Source organism: Entelurus aequoreus, linkage group LG16, assembly GCF_033978785.1.
Source record: "Entelurus aequoreus isolate RoL-2023_Sb linkage group LG16, RoL_Eaeq_v1.1, whole genome shotgun sequence".
NCBI classification, from domain to species: Eukaryota; Metazoa; Chordata; class Actinopteri; order Syngnathiformes; family Syngnathidae; genus Entelurus; species Entelurus aequoreus.
In genome coordinates, this window is record NC_084746.1 from 4494148 (window position 1) to 4509320 (window position 15173).

At 38.9% G+C, this 15173-nt stretch overlaps 1 protein-coding gene and 1 long non-coding RNA gene across 2 annotated transcripts in view; both read right to left on the reverse strand.

Moving 5' to 3' along the window:
* LOC133631538 (dynein axonemal heavy chain 8-like) overlaps positions 1-15173 on the reverse strand; it is a 200699-nt gene that overhangs the window by 178211 nt on the left and 7315 nt on the right. Inside the window, exons 5-7 of the mRNA XM_062023834.1 lie at positions 11522-11708; positions 9161-9321; positions 8908-9084 (exon numbers count right to left, since the gene is read on the reverse strand). Of these exons, the coding sequence (XP_061879818.1) occupies positions 8908-9084; positions 9161-9321; positions 11522-11708 (525 nt within the window). The remainder of the gene's footprint in view (positions 1-8907; positions 9085-9160; positions 9322-11521; positions 11709-15173) is intronic.
* Positions 619-7845, reverse strand: LOC133631539 (uncharacterized). The gene is made up of 5 exons (XR_009821483.1): positions 7725-7845; positions 4345-4434; positions 3470-3656; positions 1849-1995; positions 619-886 (listed from the first exon to the last, which is right to left on the reverse strand). It is a non-coding gene; the product is annotated as an uncharacterized LOC133631539 (long non-coding RNA).

Sequence of the window (15173 nt, forward strand, 5' to 3'; positions counted from 1 at the left end):
ATTAATGAAAATGAGTCAAATTAACTGTTAAAGGTTAGTACTATTAGTGGAGCAGCAGCACGCACAATCATGTGTGCTTACGGACTGTATCCCTTGCAGACTGTATTGATATATATTGATATATAATGTAGGAACCAGAATATTAATAACAGAAAGAAACAACCCTTTTGTGTGAATGAGTGTAAATGGGGGAGGGAGGTTTTTTGGGTTGATGCACTAATTGTAAGTGTATCTTGTGTTTTTTATGTTGATTTAATAAAAAAAATTAAAAAATAAAAATAAAAAAATGATACAGGTAATAAAAAAAACGATACAGATAATTTCCTATATTACATTTTAACGTATTTATCGGACATCTCTACTAAAAACTACTTTATTTTTTCTCAACAATATTAAGAAAATTTCTCAATATGTAGAAAAATATTCTTAAATGAAGTAAATGCTAGTGCCATTATCTTGACATAATTCTCATTATGTAGGATCATTTTCTTAAAATGCCACATGCTGTGGAATTCATAAATCATATTAATGCTTGCAATCAGTAATCCTGACTATAACAGAAGAGTAAATGACACTTGCTTAAATGAAGATATGAATCCAATTTCTTTCCACCTCTTTATTATATTCAAGGTGCATAGTAACAGAAAAAAAATTACAATTATTGGCCATCATCGAAATGCTGAAAGACTGTGCATAAAAAAATCAGGAGAATGTCTAGCCCCCCTGGCACTTGGCTTTCTAAAAATGTGGCCCCTTAACAACACAGTTGAATAGCCCTGCTGTAAAGTACAGGAAAAAATGTCCTCACTTGCAAACTTCTTTGGTGGAGCAATAGGGGATGGAAAGATGTCTGGCAAAGCCTTTATCATCGCAACCGCTTGCTTTACTGTAAAACAAAACAATAATTTTAATTACCCGCAGTCAGTTTTCAAAAAACCACATACAAAAGAGAGGAAGACAGAGCAACAAGACAAGAAACATTAGCGAGTGCAGTTGGGAGAGACGGCAAGCTGCAGTTGGGAAACAGAAAAAAGTACATGGTTGGAGTGATTAGGATAGTTGACAAGTTATGTAAATGGTGAATATTTGGTGGATGTCTGAAACTGAGCAGCACCAGCATCAGTGTTTCCCACACATTCATTTATTTTGTTCATTTATTCATTTTTGTCCTGTCCAGCTTCTCAGGCAAATCATATAGTTGATGTAGATGCCCATATCGGCTGTTCAGATTTACTTTACAAAAGAGAAGTGTAGGATCAAGATTTTTGGAGCTCTTTGTTCAGTGGATCAGATGTTTGATGAAGCTTTGTGTCTATCTACCACCACTACTGTTTATTTGTTACCGACTGTGGCAGGACACCTCTGCCTCTGTTTCACTTTATGTTGCTGGTAAATAATATGGTTGTAGTAGTAGGCTAAAGTTAAATTATTTAGTATGCACTAATTAAAGGGGCAGAGCTTTAAGAAACATTTTAGCTTTTATATTTTTATAAGATATATTTTTTGTAAGAACCACAATTAATAAATATATTTCAGTGAATAACTTATTGTTCAAATCTGTATATAAATATGTACATAAATTGTTGTAATTATATTGTAAAATGGATGGATGGATGTTTAAAACAAAACTGTTATTAATTAGTAAGTATACATTTTTTAGCCTTTTTAGAAAAAATCAAATCATTGTAGTAAATTATGCAAATTACTTGATGATGTCATGGTGACCACGCCCATAGCCACGCCCCCACCCCCACAGGTACCTTGGCAGTTTATGGGAAACACTGAGCATCACTGACTACTGTGGCCAGCCTATGGATTCAAGTCATCAAGTGATGTGGGAGTAATTACCTTTAGCTGCCGTTGGAAGTCTTGTGACTTTTTTTTGAAAACTCCATAAAACTGAAACTTCTCACAAAAGGTCCTCCAGCGGTTCTTCAGTTCAGGTATGAAGTGGGAGTTTCCTTGACTGAGCATCCGCTATAGTTCATCCATTATCTACCACAGAGGGACAGAGAGCAAATATATTCTAAAACTACATTCCAATCAAAAATCTAGTGAATTGAAAAATGTATTTGACCTACTATGCAAGTAGGAATTGCAGAGTAACCTGCTTAGTGACTTAAACAATTTTTGCAATTTTCGCTGACAATAAACTATCCATACACTTAGGTAAAACGGAATCCATCCTATTTGGATCCCAAATCAATCTCAAGAAAGTCAGTGACTTCACTATAAAAGTGGGTGACATAGTTATCACCAGGAAAGATGAGGTCACCTACCTAGGTTCCATTCTAGAGGCTAATCTTTCCTGTGATAAAATGGCAACCAAGGTAATCAGAAAGGTCAACCAACGAACGAGATTTCTCTACAGAATCTCCTCTCTGGTCAACAAAAGCACCTTGAAGATTCTAGCGGGAACTCTCGTTCAACCCTTTTTTGATTACCCTTGCACCTCCTGGTACCCTAGCACCTCCAAAACCCTCAAATCTAAACTCCAAACATCCCAGAACAAGCTAGTCAGATTACTTCTAGACCTCCACCCCAGATCACACCTCACTCCTACCCACTTCTCCAAAGTGGGCTGGCTCAGGGTGGAGGACAGAGTTAAACAACTTGCACTGAGCCTGGTCTATAAAATCCGCTACACCTCCCTGATACCGAAGTACATGTCAAACTACTTCCTTAACGTAAATGACCGCCATAACCACAACACCAGGGGGAGCTCCACTAACCACGTTAAACCCAGATTCCGAACTACCAAAGGTCTTAACTCATTCTCTTTCTATGCCACATCAATGTGGAATGCACTCCCAACAGGTGTAAAAGAAAGGGCATCTCTATCCTCCTTCAAAACTGCACTAAAACAACACCTCCAGGCAACTTCAACTCCTGACTAACCCCCTCCCCCCTCCACATCCCTGGATTGTAAATAACCAAATGTAAATAATCAAATGTATTTCTAATGTATATACTTGTTCTTATGCTATCTGAACTCACTATGTTCTCTGCTCGCTGTACATATCCTACCAAGTCAGACCTACACTGTTTCAATGCCCATTTCTCTGATGATGCAATTGTTGATGACTGAAGTGCTGATATCAACCAAACCCTCCTCATCCCACCCCCCGGATTGTAAATAATGTAAATAATTCAATGTATATACTCTGATGATTAACTTGTGTGATGACTGTATTATGCTGACAGTATATATTTGTACCATGAATTGATTTAAGTTGAAAAACTTATTCGGGTGTTACCATTTAGTGGTCAATTGTACGGAATATGTACCAAACTGTGCAATCTACTAATAAAAGTTTCAATCAATCAAATGCAAAAAAAAAACCTGGCCAACATCTGTGTCCTTCATATTAAACATTTCAAAATGTTTAACATTTCTAAACTAATTAAGGGAATTACTCCAACAATAATATTAAACATAAATCAACTTAAATTGATTTGATTTTCTTACATGATCCACTTTTTTTAAGAATCTTGGTAGGTTTGTCTTTCTCCTTCAAAACATCAGAGTCAATGTAAGCCCGTCTTGCTTGGTATTCAAGGTCCAACAGCTGGGCAACATCCTTCTTGTTAGGTCTGGGCTTGGAGAACTTTGTAGTGTCTGGCCTGGTTCTGTAGGCTGTCAGTACATTCAGGACCTATTGTTGAAATTAAATTAAAATCACTGTTTCAGTTAAAATATACACATTTCAAAGTTACATACCTTTAGATGAATGGTTATATTAGCAATCACTTCATTTTTTTATCTAAAACTAAACCACATATAAATATAATTGCCTTCTAAAATGAACTTACAACCTACCGATCTCAGGGCAGACACTCTAACCACTAGTAAATCTTAATATTGTAAGTTAATGTTTTATGATCTGACAAATGTCTAAACTAGCATCCTTATTATAAAGTGTTTGGTTTTAGAGTGATGACGATACTGTTGCATTTACTATATAATAATACTAATAGTCCACCCTGAGATCGGTAGGTTGTGAGTTCAAACCCCGGCCGAGTCATACCATAGACTATACAAATGGGACCCATTACCTCCCTGCATGGCACTCAGCATCAAGGGTTGGAATTGGGGGTTAAATCACCAAAAATGATTCCCGGGCGCAGCCACTGCTGCTGCTCACTACTCCCCTCACCTCCCAAGGGGTGATCAAGGGTGATGAGTCAAATGCAGAGAATAATTTCGCCACACCTCGTGTGTGTGACTATCATTGGCACTTTAACTTTAACTTAATAATAATAAAACAATTAAAAAATACATTCCCCCTTGTTGATATTTCAGTAGTTTTAATACAAACACATCATCTCAGTATGTGCTCTTACCCTCCACCTGTTCAGCCTCTTGGGAACTGCCTCCAGATTGTGATGACCTTTCCGAGATCAAAGCATTTCCGTGCTAATATTAATTAGCAGCTGAAAAACAATACATTCACACTGTAAATATGCAGTATAAGGTCATAACATGGTTTGTTGAAGAGCTTCATTTAGCCTACTGATGTGTATTTATTAAAAAAAAATAGGCTAGTAAGGTAAGTAAGGCAAGAAGCAATGTAGCCAAAACTTGTCAGGTACAAAACTTTACCTTATATAAATCAACCATTTATACATTCATAACCTGGTGGTTAAGTCAGTGGTGGCAGCACAGAAGTACATCTTATGCAGGAATAGGTGTCTACATTTTAGGTCAAGTCTGCCTGCCATTTCCACCAATATGACTAATGTCAGACAGCAGTGTTTTATTGTGCAGCGTTCGAATCATAGACATCTTATAAGTAGACGCAGCATCGACCGCTACTGCCTACCGACGAGACGCGGGGTGGTGATTCGCTCCACTCAGTGCAATTCATTTGGCAGGAGCAATGAACTGTCAGCACATTTAATTCATCTAACTCACTGAATGCCACTGATTTTCACATGTTTTTTTGTCATACATGTAGCTATGATAAAGGACACATGTTTTATTATTCATAGTTTGCTTAACAGTAATAGAATATTCTCATATGCTATAAGTGACCAGACGTCCGAGATCAAAACTGGGAATAAAATCCCGGAGAAGGGGGGAAAAAACGGTCAGCTATTTTTAAATTGAAGATACAATATGATTAGGTTATATATACACATGCGTATATCCTACCAGTGTTTCCCACATATTCATTTATTTGTGGCGGCCCGCCACGAAAGAATTACGTCCGCCACAAATAATAAAAAAATATTATTTTTTTTGTTTGTTTGTTTTGTTTTTTTGGTCTTGTCCAGCTTTTCAGGCAAATCATATAGTTGATGTAGATGCCCATATAGGCTGTTCAGATTTACTTTACAAAAGAGAAGTGTAGGATACTTCTCTTGTTGCCTTATTTGTATTTGACCACTACTGTTTTCTGTTTATTTGTTACTGACTGTGGCAGGACACCTCTGCCTCTGTTTCACTTTATGTTGCTGGTAAATAATATGGTTGTAGTAGTAGGCTAAAGTTAATTATTTAGTATGCACTAATTAAAGGGGCAGAGCTTTAAGAGACATTTTAGCTTTTATATTTTATAAGATATATTTTTTGTAAGAACCACAATTAATAAATACATTTCAGTGAATAACTTATTGTTCAAATCTGTATATAAATATGTACATAAAGTGTTGTAATTATATTGTAAAATGGATGGATGGATGTATGGATGGACGTTTAAAACAAAACTGTTATTCATAATTAGTAAGTACACATTTTTTGAGCCTTTTTAGAGAAAATCATATCATTGTAGTAAATTATGCAAATTACTTGATGATGTCATGGTGACCACGCCCATGGCCACGCCTCCACCACCACAGGTATCTTGGCAGTTTATGGGAAACACTGCCTACATGAACAATGTATGAATACATTAGATATCTATACATCTTATAGACTGTATCTCTGTTGCTGCAGCAGCAGAGAGTTTATTCTGTCTTGACACTTCGTATTGATATTTTGTATTACATTCCTCCCTTAAATGATCATGTTTACCGTGATTGTTTTATATGTATTTTTTATGTATGTCGCTTTGGATAAAAGTGTCTGCCAAATACTTAAACATAAACATATATAAACAGCTGAAAGTCTTTATATCAGCTAAAACCACCAATCTGTTTCACTGGATTCAGAATAAAACCAAATTCTGTTTTACCCAACAATGTTAGTATTTGAATATTGCTACTTGAAGACTTATTCCTGGTTACAATTATACTGTTAAGGAAGTATTGTCTTATACTTTGCCTAAAATGAGAATGCATCATAATCAGTGGCGGCTGGTGAATTTGGTTTTAGGTGGGGCTGAAAGTTTGTAAGCCAAACCCCCCATATATTATTACAACCCCCGCCCCCCCCCACACACACATACACACAATCTGGACTGTGGTCCTAACTAGGGCTGCAACTAACGATTAATTTGATAATCGATTAATCTATCGATTATTACTTCGATTAATAATCGGATAAAAGAGACAAACTAAAATTCTATCCTATCCAGTATTTTATTGGGGGAAAAAACAGCATACTGGCACCATACTTATTTTAATTATTGTTTCTCAGCTGTTTGTAAATGTTGCAGTTTATAAATTAAGGTTCATTAAAAAAAAAGTTGTTTTTTTTCAATTTAAAAATAAAAAATAAAAAGACTCTGCGCATGCGCATAGAATAGAGCCAAAGAATCGATGACTAAATTAATCAGCAACTATTTTAATAATCGATTTAATCGATTAGTTATTGCAGCCCTAGTACTAACTTATACCCCTGTTGGCTTTTACAATCTTTATCTTCATCATTTATTTCAACTTTGTTATGCAAGTATGACATTTTTAAATGTAATTAATTTCATTGACAAGCAATTCTATTATGGTCATACTCGGGGCGATATAGCTCGGTTGGTAGAGTGGCCGTGCCAGCAACTTGAGGGTTCCAGGTTTGATTCCCGCTTCCGCCATCCTAGTCCCTGCCGTTGTGTCCTTGGGCAAGACACTTTACCCACCTGCTCCCAGTGCCACCCACACTGCTTTAAATGTAACTTAGATATTGGGTTTCACTATGTAAAAGCGCTTTAAGTCACTATACAAAAGCGCTATATAAATATAATTCACTTCACTTCACTCTTGTACGATTTCAGTACTATTGAAGATCTTTGCTCCTTCTCAACTCTGTGGTAATATTATTTTCACAAAATACAAGCAATAGTACGTTAATGTTAAATCTTACTTGTGAAAAGTAATCCCCCGATTCCTATTTTCCAACAGTCCGCTCATTTGAGCAGGAAAACGCTGAACACCATCTTCGTTTTCCACCTGTCAACTGTCAGTTTAGGCTGCTCGCCGGCACCTCATCACCACTTCAAGATGGCGGCCCAATTTCCCCGCGTCACAGCAGCCAATGCTACTTATAAGATGTCTATGTTCGAATGCCTCATGATTCCTGCCGCGCATCCACACTGCGCACCCCCCTCCATTGCACCCCCGTTTACCGCATCAACCATTTAAAGTCAACTAAGTTGTTCCTTTGAACATTTTCTGACGATAAAAAAAGTATCATTCATCGTCATATCATTTTAAAGACATTTTTCCTGAGGCTGTTACCTGTTTCTAGCCAACGTTTGGCTAGAAAGCCCGGTTCGTTAAAATTAAGCATGTGAGAACTTTACAGTTATCTTAACGTGCAAAGACATATAAAAGCAAATTAGCGTTACCTTTCCACACTGCAACTGTTGTAGGGTCCATGCTCGAAAAAGCACGTCCATCTTCATCCGTCAGTTGAGAAGATTTACAGCGACTCCATTTTCAAACGGCACATGTTGACAGGTAGCCCGCTGAAACTTCTTCTTCGTCTTTTTCATTTTACGGCGGGTCGCAGCCAACGTTACAGGTGCATACCGCCACCTACTGTCCTGGAGTGTGTGTCCTCAGGGTGAGTACTTACAGACTATGTTGGTAAAAACATATCAAATATGTATTTACACAAAACCACACATAACAAAAGGGGAGGGGGGGAAACAATAATAAAAAGAAACAATAAATTAAATTAAATTAAATTAAATTAAATTAAATTAAATTAAAATAAATAAAATAAAAAACATACACTTTAAAAGTATTAAATCTGTGATCTTCCATCCATCCATTCATTTTCTACCGCTTGGCCCTTTCAGGGTCGCGGGTGGCCTATCTCAGCTGCATTCGGGCGGAAGGCGGGGTACACCCTGGACAAGTCGCCACCTCATCACAGGGCCAACACAGATAGACAACATTCATACTCACATTCACACACTAGGGACCTTTTAGTGTTGCCAATCAGCCTATCCCCAGGTGCATGTCTTTGGAGGTGGTGGGAAGCCGGAGTAAATTTCTTACACACACTTGTTATTACATATGTTGGCCAGAGGGGGAGCACTTCTTGTTTTATCACATATTGCTGCCTTGGCACCTGTCAATGTTTACTTTTGTATGCACATTAAATCAACAAAAAAATCCTGACTTTGGAGCAATGTTCACAGACTCTAGTATTTGGCTCTCTATTATATGCAATGGCTTTCCGTATTGGGACCATGATTTCGGTCCTAACTTTTCGGTACTTTTCCTTGTTGATGTCTCAAGAAGGGCAGAAATACAAGACACACACACACACACAGGTATCATAACGTAAAAATAAGTTACTGTAGTCGAAAATGTAATTATTGTTCCTCATCTAATTTCTGACATTTCCTGAAAGTTTAATCAAAATCAGCCCATAACGTTTTGAGTTATGTTAACCTGCACTAACTGAAAGACAAACCAACCCTGGCAGAGGTAATAAAATGTTCACAGAATAATATACCATAATAATTCACCCACCACCCTAATTTCGGGTAAACAAAGACGTAAAGCGAGCGTGTTTACCTGCAGTGCTTTGGAGCGACAGATTTGGAGCACGGATATGACTTCTCGGCATTTTGAGCTGCTGATGTGAGTGAGGATGAATTTGAAGTTTAAAAAAGTCTGCTTCCAGTACTCAAGCTCGCTCAGTGGCCCATCCGTCACGAGCCCGTGCTTCAGCGCCAGAGTCTCCAGCAGCACCTGATCAGCACAGACAAAGGGCAGGCAGGCTTCAAGTCTCGCTGTTGTTCTCTTGACTAATATTTATTGGGCCCACCTGGTCAATCTCCTTATACCACTGCAACAAGAGCTTCTCCAGGTCTTTAACCGTGTCAAGGTTGGCTGCTGCTGATTTCATATCCTGAATGGCCGCCATTTTCTTGACGTCAACATTCTTCGCTTCAGTCAGTTTAATACTTTTGGAGCTCTTCTGGATCCCTGTGGTGCAAGAGACAAAATCATTGAAATAAATACAGCCGCAATGGCAACCAAGGTAATCAAAAAGGTCAACCAACGAACGCGAGTTCTCTACAGCAGGGGTCACCAACCTTTTTGAAAGCAAGAGCTACTTCTTGGGTAGTGATTAATGCGAAGGGCTACCAGTTTGATACACACTTAAATAAATTGCCAGAAATAGCCAATTTGCTCCATTTACCTTTAACTCTATGTTATTATTAATAATTAATGATATTTACACTTAATTGAACGGTTTAAAAGAGGAGAAAACACGAAAAAAATGACAATTAATTTTTGAAACATAGTTTATCTTCAATTTCGACTCTTTAAAATTCAAAATTCAACCGAAAAAAAGAAGAGAAAAACTAGCTAATTCAAATCTTTTTGAAAAAATTTAAAAAAGAATTTATGGAACATCATTAGTAATTTTTCCTGATTAAGATTAATTTTACAATTTTGATGACATGTTTTAAATAGGTTAAAATCCAATCTGCACTTTGTTAGAATATATAACAAATTGGACCAAGTTATGTTTCTAACAAAGACAAATCATTATTTCTTCTAGATTTTCCAGAACAAAATTTTTAAAAGAAATTCAAAAGACTTTGAAATAAGATTTAAATTTGATTCTACAGATTTTCTAGATTTGCCAGAATAATTTTTTTGAATTTTAATCATGATAAGTTTGAAGAAATATTTCACAAATATTCTTCGTCGAAAAAACAGAAGCTAAAATGAAGAATTAAATTAAAATTTATTTATTATTCTTTACAATAAAAAAAAATAATTTACTTGAACATTGATTTAAATTGTCAGGAAAGAAGAGGAAGGAATTTAAAAGGTAAAAAGGTATATGTGTTTAAAAATCCTAAAATCATTTTTAAGGTTGTATTTTTTCTCTAAAATTGTCTTTCTGAAAGTTATAAGAAGCAAAGTAAAAAAAAAAATGAATTTATTTAAACAAGTGAAGACCAAGTCTTTAAAATATTTTCTTGGATTTTCAAATTCTATTTGAGATTTGTCTCTCTTAGAATTAAAAATGTCGGGCAAAGCGAGACCAACTTGCTAGTAAATAAATACAATTTCAAAAATAGAGGCAGCTCACTGGTAAGTGCTGCTATTTGAGCTATTTTTAGAACAGGCCAGCGGGCTACTCATCTGGTCCACCGCGTTGGTGACCCCTGATCTACAGAATCTCCTCTCTGGTGAACAAAAGCACCATGAAGATTCTAGCGGGAACTCTCATTCAACCCTTTTTTCGATTACGCATGCACCTCCTGGTACCCCAGCACCTCCAAAACCCTCAAATCTAGACTCCAAACATCCCAGAACAAGCTAGTCAGATTACTTCTAGACCTCCACCCCAGATCACACCTCACTCCTACCCACTTCTCCAAAGTGGGCTGGCTCAGGGTGGAGGACAGAGTAAAACAACTTGCACTGAGCCTGGTCTATAAAATCCGCTACACCTCCCTGATACCGAAGTACATGTCAAACTACTTCCATAACATAAATGACCGCCATAACCACAACACCAGGGGGAGCTCCACTAACCACGTTAAACCCAGATTCCGATCTAACAAAGGTCTTAAATCATTCTCCTTCTATGCCACATCAATATGGAATGCACTCCCAACAGGTGTAAAAGAAAGGGCATCCCTATCCTCCTTCAAAGCGGCACTAAAACAACACTTCAGACAACTTCAACCCTTAACTAACACCCTCCCTTCCACATCCCACCTCCCCGGATTGTAAATAATCAATGTAAATACTTATTCTCATGCTTTCTGATCTCTCTCTCTATGTCCACTACTTGCTGTACATATCCTATCAAGTCAGACCTACACTGTTTCAATGTCCATTTCTCAGATGATATCATTGTTGATGACTGAAGTGCTGATAGCAACCCAACCCAACATCCAACCCCCCCGGATTGTAAATAATGTAAATAATTCAATGTATATACTCTGATTAACTTGTGTGATGACTGTATTATGATGATAGTATATATTTGTACCATGAATGGATTAACGTGGACCCCGACTTAAACAAGTTAAAAGTTATTGGGGTGTTACCATTTAGTGGTCAATTGTACGGAATATGTACCGTACTGTGCAATCTACTAATAAAAGTTTCAATCAATCAGTCAATCAAACTCATGCGACTGATGACAAGAACTCACCCTCTAAACTGCTGACGGCGTGCCTAAGGATGTGCTGGAAGCTGGCTTTGACGTTGAACCCGCGCTTGGACCTGTCGAGGGCGGCGTAGTTCTGAAAGGCTTGGAAGCTGGGCAGCAGATTGTTGAAGCTGTTCTTGATTGCCTTTGAGCAGCCATCCCGGGCGTCAAAGGTGGAAAAAAAGATCTCCTAGGAAACCATTCGGATCAGTCATATAAATAATGGGCAGCATGTTGTATCCCCACACATACTGTCTACGTAGATGCAAGGTAAATCCAAAACCTCAAATATAACAAATTTACTACAAACCCCGTTTCCATATGAGTTGGGAAATTGTGTTGGATGTAAATATAAACGGAATACAATGATTTGCAAATCCTTTTCAACCCAAATTCAATTGAATGCACTACAAGAGTCAATGACTTCACTATAAAAGTAGGTGACAGTGTCATCACCTGGAAAGATGAGGTCACCTACCTAGGTTCCATTCTAGAGGCTAACCTTTCCTGTGATAAAATGGCAACCAAGGTAATCAAAAAGGTTAACCAACGAACGAGATTTCTCTACAGAATTTCCTCTCTGGTCAACAAAAGCACCATGAGGATTCTGGCGGGAACTCTCGTTCAACCCTTTTTCGATTAGGCATGCACCTCCTGGTACCCTAGCACCTCCAAAACCCTCAAATCTAGACTCCAAACATCTCAGAACAAGCTAGTCAGGTTACTTCTAGACCTCCACCCCAGATCCCACCTCACTCCTACCCACTTCTCTAAAGTGGGCTGGCTCAAGGTGGAGGACAGAGTTAAACAACTTGCACTGAGCCTAGTCTATAAAATCCGCTACACCTCCCTGATACCGAAGTACATGTCAAACTACTTCCTTAACGTAAATGACCGCCATAACCACAACACCAGGGGGTGCTCCACTAACCACGTTAAACCCAGATTCCGAACTAACAAAGGTCTTAACTCATTCTCTTTCTATGCCACATCAATGTGGAATGCACTCCCAACAGGTATAAAAGAAAGGGCATCTCTATCCTCCTTCAAAACTGCAATAAAAGTTCACCTCCAGGCAGCTACAACCCTAAACTAACACCCTCCCCGGATTGCTAATAATCAAATGTAAACAATCAAATGCAGATACTTTTTCTTATGCCTTCTGATCTCTCTCTCTCTCTCTCTCTCTCTCTCTCTCTCTCTCTCTCTCTCTCTCTCTCTCTATGTCCACTACTTGATGTCCATATGCAGGAGACAGCGTGCAGGTAAAAAGGTATCTAATGCTTAAACCAAAAATAAAAAAAGCAGAGTGCCCCTAACAGGGGTCGGCAACCCAAAATGTTGAAAGAGCCATATTGGACCAAAAATACAAAAACAAATCTGTCTGGAGCCGCAAAAAATTGAAAGCCATATTACATACAGATAGTGTGTCATGAGATATGAATTGAATTAAGAGGACTTAAAGGAAACTAAATGACCTCAAATATAGCTACAAATGAGGCATAATGATGCAATATGTACATATAGCTAGCCTAAATAGCATGTTAGCATCGATTAGCTTGCAGTCATGCAGTGACCAAATATGTCTGATTAGCACTCCACACAAGTCAATAACATCAACAAAACTCACCTTTGTGCATTCATGCACAACGTTAAAGGTTTGGTGGACAAAATGAGACAGAAAAAGAAGTGGCGTAAAACACGTCCTAGAAAGTCGGAGAAAGTTATGCATGTAAACCAGGGGTGTCAAAGTCAAATGGACGGAGGGCCAAATAAAAAATTTAGCTACAAGCCGAGGGCCGGACTGTTCGAATGTTCATTGAAAAATTTTTAAATGACGCATATAGTCTAGTGAACCTAATTGAACCTACTGAAAACCTAACAAATATATTCCAATATGATCAGATAAATAAAGCAATATTTTCTTATGGCTCTGTCAGTAATCTTTAATTTTCAACAGACACAAAAGACAAATTTCCTTTATATAAAAATCCCCATAACATGAACATTAAATGAAAGAAACCGGTATTCAAGGCACCATCAGTAGCCTATATTTTCTATTTTAGCAAAAGTGGGCTAAATTTACTTCAAAGAAAAAAACAATAATAGCAATTTTCTATCATCCACTCAACTGAAATATTTTTAAAATATAATTAAATTGAAATACAATAAAATAAAGTGCAAAAATCTATAAATCAAAAACAACACTTTGTTTAAGGAGAAGTAACATGCAGTGAAAACAAATATTAAACTTTAACTTTTAAACTTGAATTGAGTAAAAACTCTAAATATGTGATTGCACAGTAATGTTCACATTAAACCCCCCTCCTCCCTCCGTGGGAGGGAGGCGAGTTGGGTGCCCGAAACCCCCCGCTGGTTTCGGCCCGCCCCTTGGCGCGCGTGGCACGGCGGGCTCCGCGACCCGACGGCTGGCCCTCGTGGCTTGACGGCGGGCGCGTCCCGACGGGCCGCGCGTAGGGGTCAAACGCAGAAGTCTCAGGGCCTCGTGGTGAGGGGGTGGCCTGCGGGTTTCGGCCCGCTTGACCCCCCCGCTCCGCTTGGCGCGCGCGGCACATGACGGGTTCCGCCACCGACGCTCGGGCTGCAGCCCGACGGTGGTGTGGGCCCGGCGGTGACGCGCGGTTTGGGGAAACAAAGCAGAAGTCTCAGGGCCTCGGGGCCGGGTTTCGGCCCGCCCCCTTGGCGCGCGTGGCACGGCGGGCTCCGCGACTGACGGCCGGGCTGCAGGCCTTCGGCCGGCAGGCGCGTCCCGGCGGGCCGCTCGCCCCCTTTCGGAACCTTGGACCGGCATCCGCTTGGTGCGTGTAAAAGATCTGCGGTCTAAAAAAAAAAAAAAAAAAAAAAAAAAAGATCTGCGGTCTGCGGGCCGGTTCTAATAATAAATCAAGATCATCCCAAGGGCCGTAAAAAACCTTCTCGCGGGCCGGATATGGCCCGCGGGCCTTGACTCTGACATATGTGATGTAAACGAACTACGGTGAGTTCAAGGACCGCCAAAATTAGTAGGACAAAACGGTGCTCGCTAAATACGTGAATCAGTGAAGCATGTTTAATACAAACAGTGTGCTTTATAACAATTAGGGAGGTTTGTGTCATGTTTGTCCTCCTACAGAAACCATATTAAAACAAAAAATATTTTTTTTCCCCCTCATCTTTTTCAATTTTTCATACATTTTTGAAAAAGCTCCAGAGAGCCACTAGGGCGGCGCTAAAGAGCCGCATGCAGCTCTAGAGCCGCGGGTTGCCGAGCCCTGCCCTAACAAAAGGCATTGAAGCTTAGGCGAACTAAAACTGAACTGGCAGCAAAGTAAACAAAAACAGAATGCTGGACGACAGCAAAGACTTACAGCGTGTGGAGCAGCAGACGGCTTCCACAAAGTACATCCGTACATGACATGAAAATTAACACCAAAATAGGAAACACTACACACAGGAAAACACTAAAAAACTCAAAATAAGTCACATCGTGATGTGACAGGCCGTGACAGTACACCTACTTTGAGACGAGCTATAGTAGGATAGGATAGGATAGGTCTTTGTTGTCATTGCACAAGTACAACGAAACGGTATTAGTAATGCATGGTTGATTACGGTTTGAATTTATATCCAACAATTGCGAGAACGACTTTTTACT